This window comes from Brassica rapa, chromosome A09 (assembly GCF_000309985.2).
Source record: "Brassica rapa cultivar Chiifu-401-42 chromosome A09, CAAS_Brap_v3.01, whole genome shotgun sequence".
NCBI lineage: Eukaryota > Viridiplantae > Streptophyta > Magnoliopsida > Brassicales > Brassicaceae > Brassica > Brassica rapa.
This window is the reverse complement of record NC_024803.2, coordinates 22728588-22742079: the sequence shown is the minus strand read 5'-3', so window position 1 is coordinate 22742079 and position 13492 is coordinate 22728588. Positions and strand designations below refer to the sequence as shown.

Genomic DNA, 13492 nt, shown 5'->3' with positions numbered 1-13492 from the left:
CCTAGTTTGGGAATAGCACAGCTTCTTCGTCGTTCCAATCAAACCAGGATGAATCCCTTTGTGAGAAGCTTGATTTGGATACATAAAGTGGTGGAGAATAACCAGGAAGTTGAATAAATCTCATAGGAGTTGGGAAGAAGAAGTTATCCCGCTTTCAAATCAGGTGATTCCAGTTTCCCAGTTTGGGAATATCACAGCTTCATCGTCGTTCCAATCAAACCAGGATGAATCACTTTGTGAGAAGCTTGATTTGGATACATAATGTGGTGGAGAATCATCAGGAAGTTTAATAAATCTCATAGGAGTTGGCGAAAAGAAGTTATCCCACTTTCAAATCATGTGATTCCAGTTTCCCAGTTTGGGAATAGCACAGCTTCTTCGTCGTTCCAATCAAACCAGGATGAATCACTTTGTGAGAAGCTTGATTTGAATACATAAAGTGGTGGAGAATCACCAGGAAGTTGAATAAATCTCATTGGAGTTGGCAAGAAGAAGTTATCCCACTTTCAAATCAGGTGATTCCAGTTTCCCAGTTTGGGAATAGCACAACTTCTTCGTCGTTCCAATCAAACCAGGATGAATCACTTTGTGAGAAGCTTGATTTGGATACATAAAGTGGTGGAGAATGACCAGGAAGTTGAATAAATCTCATAAGAGTTGGGATGAAGAAGTTATCCCACTTTCAAATCAGGTGATTCCAGTTTCCCAGTTTGGGAATAGCACAGCTTCTTCGTCGTTCCAATTAAACCAGGATGAATCACTTTGTGAGAAGCTTGATTTGGATACATAAAGTGGTGGAGAATCACCAGGAAGTTGAATAAATCTCATAGGAGTTGGGATGAAGAAGTTATCCCACTTTCAAATCACGTGATTCCAGTTTCCTAGTTTGGGAATACCACAGCTTCTTCGTCGTTCCAATCCAACCAGGATGAATCTCTTTGTAAGAAGCTTGATTTGAATACATAAAGTGGTGGAGAATCACCAGGAAGTTGAATAAATCTCATAGGAGTTGGGAAAAAGAAGTTATCCCACTTTCAAATCAGGTGATTCCAGTTTCCCAGTTTGGGAATAGCACAGCTTCTTTGTCGTTCCAATCAAACCAGGATGAATATCTTTGTAAGAAGCTTGATTTGGATACATAAAGTGGTGGAGAATCACCAGGAAAATGAATAAATCTCATAGGAGTTGGGAAGAAGAAGTTATCCCACTTTCAAATCAGGTGATTCCAGTTTCCCAGTTTGGGAATAGCACAGCTTCTTCGTCGTTCCAATCAAACCAGGATGAATCTCTTTGTGAGAAGCTTGATTTGGATACATAAAGTGGTGGAGAATGACCAGGAAGTTGAATAAATCTCATAGGAGTTGGGATGAAGAAGTTATCTCACTTTCTAATCAGGTGATTCCAGTTTTCCAGTTTGGGAATACTACAGCTTCTTCGTCGTTCCAATCAAACCAGGATGAATCTCTTTGTAAGAAGCTTGATTTGGATACATAAAGTGGTGGAGAATCACCAGGAAGTTGAATAAATCTCATAGGAGTTGGGAAGAAGAAGTTATCCCACTTTCAAATTAGGTGATTCCAGTTTCCTAGTTTGGGAATAGCACAGCTTCTTCGTCGTTCCAATCAAACCAGGATGAATCACTTTGTGAGAAGCTTGATTTGGATACATAAAGTGGTGGAGAATCACCAGGAAGTTGAATAAATCTCATAGGAGTTGGGATGAAAAAGTTATCGCACTTTCTAATCAGGTGATTCCACTTTCCCAGTTTGGGAATAGCACAACTTCGTCGTCGTTCCAATCAAACCAGGGTGAGTCACTTTGTGAGAAGCTTGATTTGGATACATAAAGTGGTGGAGAATCACCAGGAAGTTGAATAAATCTCATAGGAATTGGGAAGAAGAAGTTATCCCACTTTCAAATTAGGTGATTCCAGTTTCCTAATTTGGGAATAGCTCAGCTTCTTCGTGGTTCCAATCAAACCAGGATGAATCACTTTGTGAGAAGCATGATTTGGATACATAAAGTGGTGGAGAATGACCAGGAAGTTGAATAAATCTCATAGGAGTTGGGATGAAGAAGTAATCCCACTTTCAAATCAGGTGATTCCAGTTTCCCTGTTTGGGAATAGCACAGCTTCTTCGTCGTTCCAATCAAACCAGGGTGAGTCACTTTGTGAGAAGCTTGATTTGGATACATAAAGTGGTGGAGAATCACCAGGAAGTTGAATAAATCTCATAGGAGTTGGGATGAAGAAGTTATCCCACTTTCAAATCACGTGATTCCAGTTTCCTAGTTTGGGAATACCACAGCTTCTTCGTCGTTCCAATCCAACCAGGATGAATCTCTTTGTAAGAAGCTTGATTTGAATACATAAAATGGTGGAGAATCACCAGGAAGTTGAATAAATCTCATAGGAGTTGGGAAAAAGAAGTTATCCCACTTTCAAATCAGGTGATTCCAGTTTCCCAGTTTGGGAATAGCACAGCTTCTTTGTCGTTCCAATCAAACCAGGATGAATCACTTTGTGAGAAGCTTGATTTGGATACATAAAGTGGTGGAGAATCACCAGGAAGTTGAATAAATCTCATAGGAGTTGGGATGAAGAAGTTATCCCACTTTCAAATAAGGTGATTCCAGTTTCCCAGTTTGGGAATAGCACAGCTTCTTCGTCGTTCCAATCAAACCAGGATGAATCTCTTTGTGAGACGCTTGATTTGGATACATAAAGTGGTGGAAAATGACCAGGAAGTTGAATAAATCTCTTAGGAGTTGGGATGAAGAAGTTATCCCACTTTCTAATCAGGTGATTCCAGTTTTCCAGTTTGGGAATACTACAGCTTCTTTGTCGTTCCAATCAAACCAGGATGAATCTCTTTTTAAGAAACTTGATTTGAATACATAAAGTGGTGGAGAATCACCAGAAAGTTTAATAAATCTCATAGGAGTTGGGAAGAAGAAGTTATCCCACTTTCAAATCAGGTGATTCCAGTTTTCCAGTTTGGGAATAGCACAGCTTCGTCGTCGTTACAATCAAAACAGGATGAATCACTTTGTTAGAAGCTTCATTTGGATACATAAAGTGGTGGAAAATCACCAGGAAGTTGAATAAATCTCATAGGAGTTGGGACGAAGAAGTTATTCCACTTTCAAATCAGGTGATTCCATTTTCCCAGTTTGGGAATAGCACAGCTTCTTCGTCGTTCCAATCAAACCAGGATGAATCACTTTGTGAGAAGCTTGATTTGGATACATCAAGTGGTGGAGAATCACCAGGAAGTTGAATAAATCTCATAGGAGTTGGGATGAAGAAGTTATCCCACTTTCAAATCAGGTGATTCTAGTTTTCCAGTTTGGAATAACACAGCTTCTTTGTCGTTCCAATCAAACCAGGATGAATCTCTTTGTGAGAAGCTTGATTTGGATACATAAAGTGGTGGAGAATCACCAGGAAGTTGAATAAATCTCATAGGAGTTGGGAAGAAGAAGTTATCCCACTTTCAAATCAGGTGATTCCAGTTTCCCAGTTTGAGAATAGCACAGCTTCTTTGTCGTTTCAATCAAACCAGGATGAATCACTTTGTGAGAAGCTTGATTTGGATACATAAAGTGGTGGAGAATCACCAGGAAGTTGAATAAATCTCATAGGAGTTAGGAAGAAGATTCCATATCCAATTCCACCTAGAATTTTAATGGATCCCATTAATGCAGAATAGTTGGCTGGATTTAGGAAATGGTGAGAAGGCTTCCTAAAAAGATCTCATTTAAACATGCTTGGGAGATTCGGTCATTGCATATGTTCTTCAAAAATTGCAGAGAGACTCAAGAGGAAATTAAGGCTCTGTTTACTGAAGCGTTGACACCATCAATGAAGGTATTGCCTACAGTTGATGACTCTGGAAAGTTTTATTTTACATGTTCAATTGCAGAAGTGGAATCTGCAATTAGTGACTACGGTCTGGTGTGAATCTTATCTCAAAGGCAATTGTGGACGAGCTGGGCATTGTTGATATTGAGCCTTCTTTGGTGACTATAGCTTTTGGAAACTTTTCCACGGCGGTCTGCCCTTGAGACGCACACCCAGATGAGTATCCCTTTACTGATACTCCAATGGTCGGCCACCCTAGTAGAGCCATCGAACAAGGAGATCTCCACCATCGAAGAGGAAGAAACATGGATGACTCCCTTAGTCCAGTATCTAGAGGATGACATACTCCCAGATGACCGCAATGAGAACATGAAAATTAAGAATAAAGCTGCTAGATACTGCCTCTCTCAGGGAAAGCTATACCGCAGGTCATTGTCTGGCCCATACCTGAGATGCGTCACACCCTGTGAAGCAGCTAGGACCCTGGTGGAACTACACGAGGGAGATTGTGGGTCTCACTCCAGCGGAAGAAGCCTAGTATAGAGAGCTAAACCTGAATATTTTCTGCACCCAGCTGGTGGGCGAGCGATAATCCAGCGATCAGGGCCTCATACTCACTCTTGTTATTCGTTGCTTTGAAGTTACACCTTACAGCTCTCGAGGCCGTGTTCCTTGTTGGAGACGTGAGCACGATCCCTACTCCTGCCCCTCGAACGTTACTGGAGCCATCTACATACAAGGTCCATTCTCCTTCTTCTGCCCCGTTCTCGAGACGTATCTCCTGTTCTAGAGCCGGGAGAAACGCGGGAGAGAATTCGGCTACAAAATCTGCTAGGATCTGGAATTTAATCGCAGTGGGTGGCCTGTAGATCACGTCGTATTCCCCAAGTTCGAATCACGATATACTCTAGAAACTTTCCGGAACTGACGCCGAATGAGCACTTGGCTGGGTTGAGCTTATTGTGGTATCTTCAGAGGGTAGAGAATGCTTGTTGCAAGTGAGATATATGATCCTCTACTTCCAGGGACAAAACCAACATATCGTCGATGTAGACCTCCATAGTTTGCCATATCTGATCCGCGAACATCATATCTACCAGCCTCTGGTACGTTGACCCGGCGTTCTTCAGACCAAAGGGTATGACCTCGTAGCAAAAGATCCATCGGGACGTCACGAATGAGGTCTTTTCTTGGTCTTCGGGATGCATGAGTATTTGGTTATAGCCGGAGAAGTCATCCATGAAGCTCATTAGTTGGTGTTCGGCGGTGGCATCGACAAGCTTATCGATGTGAGGCAGAGGGAAGGGGTCCTTTGGACAAGACTTGTTAAGGTCCGTGAAATCAATGCAGACTCACCATTTTCCATTCCTTTTCCTGACTACGACCAGGTTGGCCAGCCACTCTGGATACTGCATTTCTCGAACGAACCTCGCTTTCAACAAATTTTTGCCTTCTTCGTTGATTATAATATCTCTTTCCGGAGCAAACTTCCTTCGCTTCTGCCTTATAGGTTGGTACAAGGGATCTACTTGCAGCTGGTGCATAATGATCTCTGGACTGATCTCGGGCATATCCGAGTGGGACCACGCGAAGCAATCGGAGTTTGATCTAAGGAAGTCTATAAGCCTTCTTCTCAGCCCCTTGAAGAGTTTGTGCCAATCTTGAGGTTGCTGGTCGAATCTCCTTCGATCAGCGGCAAGTCATCCATATCTTCAATCTCGGGTTCCTCCGTATGTGGAGGCCGAGGCTTGCTTTGCGAGGGTGGAGCTACCTCAGCCCGTTTCTTTAGAGCGACCTAGTAGCAGTGGCGAGCGGTTTCCTGATCTCTATTAATAGCCCTAATGCCCAGGGTGTGGGGAATTTAACTATCTGATGGAAAGTTGAAGGGATCGCCCCCATGTTGTGAATCCATGCTCGGCCCAAGATCCCATTATAGGAAGAGTGGCAGTTAACGACCAGGAAATTGGTGTGTAAGTGGACTCCTTTGGCGTAGGTAGGAAGGATGGTTTCCACCGTTGATCGGCTGATTTCCCCGCTGAACGCGATGAGAGGGGTCGCTTTGCGTATCAGGGCATTTTCCCCCAACCCTAGACCTTGATATGCGGTCTGGAAGATGATGTTATAAGAGCTACCACTGTCCACCGACATCCTCTTGACCAGACAGTTTGCTATAGTAAGTGAGATGACGAGGGCGTCGTGATGTGGAACCAAGACCTTCTCTCGTTCTTCAGAAGTGAAGCCTATCCTATCGGTCCCAGGGTGTTCTGCCTTGGTGGTTTTGGGGTCGTCCCCCACACTGTTGGTGTTTCTCTTGACGGTGGGGTGGCATAGGTTGCCTGCCTCCAGTCCCCCGGATATGACATGGATCTGATATAGTTTAGTTTCAGGGCTTTGCAAGTCGCCGGGTAGCCCATGGGGCTCGGCTTTTCCTCGAACGGCTTCGGATAGCTCGTTGCGCTCATCCATCGCCATCATCACATAGTTAGATTGTTCCTCTCCTTCTAGCGACAAACTGTTAGGAGATTTTTGTGTAGGCTCTTTCAGAGTACCACTGAACGATGGATAAGCTAGTTTTATTAGAAGATTTATAAGTATTTCGTAAGGGTTTTTGAGTAATAAAAGAGAAAGAGACTTGAAGAGATCTTTATTGAGTAGAACAAGCAAGGGACATGGAGCGTTCCTTAAGCGGGGACCCGGAGGTCGGGGTCCTGCCTAAGGTCTAGAGGAAAATGGCACCTGAGTATTTTTACCCAACACTTTCCTAAGTAGCTCGTTGACCTCGATCTTTAGTTCGATGCAGTCCTCCATTTTGTGACTGTGGTCTCGGTGGAAGTCGCATCAGAAGCCAGGGTTCCAGAAAGAGTCGGGGCTTTCATCTTCTGAGGCCACTTGACCTGCTGGCCCATCTGTCTGAGAATATTGATAAGCTTCGGCCTTTAGACGAAGAGGTGATAGATGTATGGCCACGTGGACACTTTTATCCCTTCTACCTTCTCGATTAGCCGGTTCTGGTACCTGCCCCAGTTTCGATTCCCGTAATCCCTAGCTGGTCTTTGAAATCTAGCTCGGTTCGGTCTTGTCTGATCGCCTTAGGGTCTTGCTTTTGTTGCGCCTTGGCACGGCTGGCAACGTCTTCCTCCCATTTGACATGCGCCCTGGGTCGAGATAGGACGTCTTCCATAGTTTTGCACTGATATTTGGTCAGTTCCTTGTAGAGATCTCTGTCGGGGAGCAGACCTCTCTTGAAAGCAGAGATAGCAGTGGGGATGCTGCATTCGGGGATAGCCACCTTTTCTTGATTGAAGCAGGCTATGTAGCCTCGCAGGAATTCCGCTCGGTGCTGGAGGATTTCGTAGAGGCTGTCAGAAGTTTTCTCCAGGTCCCTGCTGCTGGCGAATTCTTCCACAAATATGTCGCTGAGAACTGCGAAGGAGGCTATGGACAGGGATGGCAAATTGATATACCACTGCAGAGCAGGTCTGGTCAAGGTGGAGCCGAAACCTTTCCACATGGTAGCTTTGCGTGACCCCTTTGGGATTGCAACGGCTAGCATCCTTTGTCTATATTGGGCGACGTGATCGTCCGGATCAGTGGTGCCATCGTAGGCCTTTATGCTGGGGAAAGAGAACTTCTTGGGCATCTCTATCAAGGTGATCTCATCTGTCAAAGCAGTATCGGCGTAGGAATCAGGGTTGCTCTTCTGGATGGTGGGAGCTACCCCGGGAGTGTCTCTACCATGGACTGCATGGGAGAACATTTAGTGAAGGTGAGCGATCATAGGAGACTCCATTCTCGTCGCTCCGTCTGATGTTTCCATATCAGGCTCGGATTCCGAGTCGCTATCCTCCACGTCGTAGGCTTGAGCATCCTTGGCCTTTTCTCGCGTAGACGTGGCTCCTCCTACTGGCACCGTAGTTGGGGTTCGCGCTTGTCTCGGAGTTGGGTGTTTCCAGAGTCGGCATAGGGCGAACCCGAGTCCGGAATCGACGCTTCTTGTTGCTTTTCGCATTAAGGGCTTGGTTTTCGTCTCGGAGGATGAGATTCTCCGATTCGAGCTGGCTGAGTTTCTCGGCGCTCTGCTCCATTTGCTTCAAGTGTTCGTTGAGCTTTTCCTTTAGGATCTGAAACTCCGAGGAAAGCTTGGGATTGGTCATCCTACCGATCAGCTCAGACATATCGATCGGTCCGTCTATCGGCTCGACCTGCGAACGTCCGGATTGGAGCTTCGTCTAGATCCTCGACCAGATGCTCGAACTGACCGAACTGAAGCCAGTCTCTCCTGGCCAACTCGTCAAGCTAAGACTGATGGTCAAGCAAGAACCAACTTAGCTCGAGCCAATTCTGATTCAGACCATGGCTTCTCTCTTTTGGCTCGATTGGCCCATATTGCACGTACCGGCGACCGCACTGATGGACTGATTGACCCTTTTGATCAGTTCGTACACTTTGCTTGATCATCCAAATCTCACTAAGGCAAGGATCCTTCACCTTTCTAAAGACATAGGACGCACTTGGCCCAGTCTGGTTCATGAAACGGACATGGTGGTTTGTACGGACAGTCCCACTTAAGTCCTTCTCTTTACTGCGGTTCATGCTTCAGGATACAACAAATCTGGAATGAAGCCGAACAGTCACCTTGTCTAGTCTTATCTCTTTATTTCCGTATTAAAGACTAGATCTAGATCTCTATTTAATTTCTAGATCTACAAAACTCTATAAGTATGAAACTCTTTCATTTGAATAAATCAGAAATCGTTTTTGTCAAAGCTTTTGAGTTTAAACTCTTTGTTCTTCGTTTAAGAATTTCTCTTGTTTCTTGGTGAGTCATATCCAAGTAAAAACTTCCTCAAATCGTTGGTCTTGTGAGTCATATCAAGCAACGACGAGAGATCCTTCACTTGGTGGTCTTGTGAGTCATATCAAGCACCATTTGGAGTCGGGAATATCGAAGGCCAATCTGCATCCTTCGTGAGACCCTTTATTCCATCCAGTTCTCCATATGGATTTCATATCCAAATCTAATCCACTCGAGTGAGCCGATCTTAGGGTCTTTCAGTCGCCCTCTCCGAGGTGGGGGATGATGCTTCTCTGGGCCGAACCTGCTGGAGCCTATGAGTTTAGCGCGGATCCTCGACCCTGAACTCTTCCTTGGGGTTATCGTCGCGGGGATCCGGTTCTCCGATATGATGCTTCGTATCAGGGCCTTGAATCGAAAGGACTCTTGGTTTTGACTACCTCCGAACTAGCTCGATTCGAATCCAAAAGAGACCATGCGAAGCGGTTGATGTTAAGTTGGAGAGAATTACTCGGCCTCCTTCTCTCGTTTCTAACTCGTCGCAGACCTTTCCTGTTGTTAGTCTCTGGTCCCAATACGTGTGGAGCTCGGGACCCATGATGTAATTGCTATAAAGCCTTTGTCCATGTTGTAGGATGATTGGCAGTCGACGAGGAGGAACTTAGTTGACATGTTGATTCCTTCAGCATAGACTGGAAGGACCACTTCACCAGCGGTTTGCTTCACCTCTCCGCTGAATCCCACGAGTGGGGTTGTCTTTCTAGTTAAGGCACTTTCATCCAACCCCAGTCCTGATAGGCGTTCTGGAAGATGATGTTGTTGGAGCTTCCGTTATCTACTGGGATCTTCCTTACCAAGCAGTTTGCTATGGTAAGCGATACTACTAGGGGGTCATGATGAGGAGCTAGGACCTTCTCTTGTTCCTTTGCCGTGAAGCTTATTTCGTCTGATCCTAAGAGTAGTCGTTTTGATTTGGACATCTCCAGGCGGAGTTTGTTCGCACTGTATTGTTCCTTTAATGCTGCGACCTCCTCCTCGTGGCGAAGTACGAGGCTCTGTGTAAGGCGTCATCTAGCGATTGAGGTGTTCGAACCGACAGTTCTTCCCTAAACTTGGATGAGAACCAAACTCCATTCTTTAATGCTGCTAGGGCGACGACCTCGTTTGGATGCGAAATCTTAGCCTTGATTTCTCGGAACTTGTTTATGTACGCTCTTAATGGTTCGAAAGGTGCTTGTTTTAGGTTCCAAAGGTCTGCTTCGGTAACTTTGGTCTCTATGAAAACTGAGTATTGTTTCAGGAATGTTGATACCAACTGTGTGAAGTTGTCGATAGAATTTTCTTCTAGTCCGGCGAACCATTCCATTGCGGCTCCAGTGAGATTTTCGGCGAAGAAACGGCAGTACCCAGCTTCTTTTTCGTTGTTAGTGAGGTGCGCTCTCGATATCGCTAGGCGAAAGGCTCGCACATGGGTTTTGGGTCCGTGCTTCCGATGTTCTCGGGGAATTTTAATTTTCCCACGTGGTGTAGTCTTACGCTGGCGATTTTGTTTGTAAACGGGGTCCTTCTTGTTTCTTCGATGACCATATCGATGTCCGGGGTGGAGCTCGTTGCGATATGCACGATCGCGTGTATTCTTTTGAGCTCGGCATCGTTATTTTTAATATTGTTCTGGAAGGTTCCATTTTCCCTCGGGATCCCCAAATCTTCCCTTTGAGGGTCCACATTGATGTGATCGTGGGGGTCGTGTCTTCGGGTTTGTTATGCTTGGTTATCGAGCCCCGCCTGATGGAAGGTCCTCGTTGCAGATGGAGTTTGATTTTCGGGGACGAAATGGTTCAGATACGAAGCTCGCGTCCTTAGTTCTCCTTGCCTTTCCGTTGATCCGTTATGGAATCGGATCGGGGTGCTATGTGGTCGTTGGAGTGCGGTTTTGATTTCGTCCAATCCACTGTAACTTAAACTTTGGTGGGCGATGCCTTTCGGTTGGAACCGTTCCGAATTCTCTCCCGTGTATCATCCGGATCGGGCGCTTGGGATTTCTGGAGTGCCGAACAGTCTGGTACTTTGTACATTGGACGCTGCCCTCAATAGGTCGAGTGGTGCTCGGTTTCTTTCTCGAGCATTTGCGGCTCGATATTCTGCGAGTTCTTTTTCGGCTTTATCTAGCCTATTAGCGAGGGCTTGGTTGGTTGTCCTTTGACCTCGAGTTTCGTCGATGAGGGTTGTCATCATTCCTCGGAGTTCGGTCAGTTTCCCTCGATTTTGGGCTAGATGAGTTGGTGAAATCGGTCTGTTTCCGGGACGGTTCCAAACCCGAGCTCCAGTTTGCTCCGGGATTGTTGGCTGGTTGATCGGAGGAGATCGATCTTGACTCGAAGTTCCGATTGGAGGGATTCGTTGCGTCAGGGCTGTTCCGGCCGCATCTGTGGTTCCCGTTAATCCGACCTGGGTTACTTCGGCTGGTGAATTGGATCCGACAGGGTCGATGTCGTTGACTCCCGAAGGAGCGGTTCCTGTCGTTTGGTTGGAGTCCATAGTCGCGCTTAGGAAACTTAGATCGGTTTCTTAGCAAAGATGTTTTTCGTTTATCTTTCCCATAGACGGCGCCAAAATGTAGAACCTAAATTCCACACAAAGTTTTAGATAGTGATCGGGGTTGATCTAGGGAAGATAAATGATGTGGGCAATGATATCTTTAGAACACAACAATGTTAAATTGTTTCGAGTATGTGAAAATAGACTTTATTGATAGTTGGGATCGAATACAGAGAGTTGAACTAGTTCGAATGAAACACACAAGTTCGATCAAGAAGGAATCTAAAAGTGGGAAGACAATAAGATTGATATGAATGTAAGACTCTCTCTAGGGTTTTCAATGTGTCCACCTCCTTGTTTCTTCTCCTTCTTAATAGAAAATCGACTCCGAGATCTCCGTGCTAGCTCCTCGATCTTGGTTTCTTGTTGCGCGATTATTGCGACCTCCGTGAGTCCTTCTTCGAGCTCGATTCTGGTTGTGGGCCTCGGCGTGTCTTGGCCCATGTCTCTGATCGGGGCCCATTTTGGTCTTGACCAAAATTGGGTCCAACCGGTACCAAGTTGAAAGACAAGAGAGTAGGCGGATGATCGGAGCAGCCGTTCCAGAAGAAGCAAAAACGAGTAGAGGTTGTGGACATCAACGGATCTATCCTCTCTTGCCATTTTATGCGATATCCTGCATCCTTTACAATGAAATGGTAGCTCCCTAAACACTCTTAAGTCCACCATTAAATAGCTTGTTCCACACCTAGACCGTCTACCCTGAATAATGCTTGTGGTGAGACGTTCACACTACTCTTAATTGAATGTAAGGAGCTTTGAAAGTGTAACTTTTGCAGGTTTGAGATATAGAATATGGAGCCGATCTTGAACAGCAGTCAATGGAGTTTTGGTAAGGGTGTGTTGTCCTACTTTTACTGCTTATATGGTTCAAAGATTCGTGGTTAAAGTATGGTTGCTGAGAATAGAGAGATCCCACACTTTCAAACCTTTCTCCCTGTTCTTGATACTTGACATTGTTTGAGGACAAACAAGGATCTTAGTCTGGGGGGAATTGATATATGGTGTTTTGACATCTTGTATATATGTTTTATAACCTGTTTTCTAACCTGTTTTCAAGTCTTTATCGAGTCTTCCAAGTCCTTTTCGAGTCATTACAGGTTTGGAGTTATACATGAGGAAAGAACATCTGGAGCAAAAGAATCAGAAATAACCCAAATTGAAGTTTTTCACGAGCGAAACAACCTTGCAGGCTGTTCTCGGGTGTGCGGAGCAACCTAAGTTCCTGTTCCAGCGGCCGATATTTTTATGGAAACTTCTCATATTTCAGGATTTGCCATAATCCTCCCATCATTATCTCCCAGCCGCCTGTCGCTTCCATATATCTTTTGTTTCTCTTTCTCTTTATATTTCTACGTTATTTTTCTACACAAAAACCAGACCCTAAAGCTCCATTGTTGGGATTTGCTACTTTGTAAACGTAGAAGGCTCCATCTCTCTCGCCATAGAGAAGTTTACCCTGAACTCTCTTTTTATCTCTTTTATTAACATGCAGTATTATTCATAATTAATCTATGTGTTTTCCTTGTAATGACTGAGTAGTCGATCTAGTTTGTCTTGGGTTCTAGGGTGTTAATTACGTGAGTTAAACATAGATAAGTGAATCCATCGATTGTCTTCATTCATAACTGTTCTTAATGCTTCCATTAAACTGGCCGCTTAATGTTAGATCCTAGGTTTAATCTATTCATTAACCGTGTAATAGGTTGCTAGATCGGTTATGAATGAGGATTGCATCCCTAACCAGCAAAAGTAGATGCTAGGGTGTTTTATGAACATATCGAACTTGATCTTAAGTTTGTCATCGCATCTCAGTCCAAACGACACTTTAGGTACTGAGATCGATTTACAAAAGGTGAAGCACCACAACAGTGGGCTGATCTATTTTAAGTGATATGAGTTCTAGACTAGGGCTAAATTGAACTCGAATAATTGTTTGGCTCACAAATATTGACACCGATGAAGTAAACCTAGGCTGGCTTCTTTTTAATTTACACACTTTAATTAAGAGAAATTAATTATAATGACTCATATCATACATGAAATTACTAGACTAATTCATATACTTTTGTAATTACTAGACTAATTTATAGGACTCATGAAAGTACTAAAAACCACATCCTTTCTTTTCATATTCACGAGTATGCCATTAAAATATGTTATTAGGTAAAAGTTTTATTTGTTTTCCAAAAAATAATACCCTTTTCTTTCGATACCTTTCTCCTTTGAAAGCA

General features: G+C 44.4%; 1 protein-coding gene across 1 annotated transcript; it reads right to left on the bottom strand.

Moving 5' to 3' along the window:
* Nucleotides 1-5650: 5650 nt before the first annotated feature.
* LOC103848528 lies at nucleotides 5651-8019 on the bottom strand. Its single transcript, XM_009125418.1, has 3 exons — nucleotides 7770-8019; nucleotides 6881-7606; nucleotides 5651-6432 (listed from the first exon to the last, which is right to left on the bottom strand). The coding sequence occupies exons 1-3, from the start codon at nucleotides 8017-8019 to the stop codon at nucleotides 5651-5653; spliced, it is 1758 nt and encodes a 585-aa protein (XP_009123666.1).
* Nucleotides 8020-13492: the final 5473 nt, after the last annotated feature.

Excerpts from the sequence above, each read along its gene's own strand:
- LOC103848528 (XM_009125418.1), bottom strand. The coding sequence starts at position 8,019 with ATGACCAATCCCAAGCTTTCCTCGGAGTTTCAGATCCTAAAGGAAAAG. Across the intron at positions 7,607-7,769 it reads GAACCCCAACTACGGTGCCA|TCCATGGTAGAGACACTCCC; the intron begins GTAGGAGGAGCC and ends TCTCCCATGCAG. Across the intron at positions 6,433-6,880 it reads GGGAATCGAAACTGGGGCAG|CTTATCCATCGTTCAGTGGT; the intron begins GTACCAGAACCG and ends TAATAAAACTAG.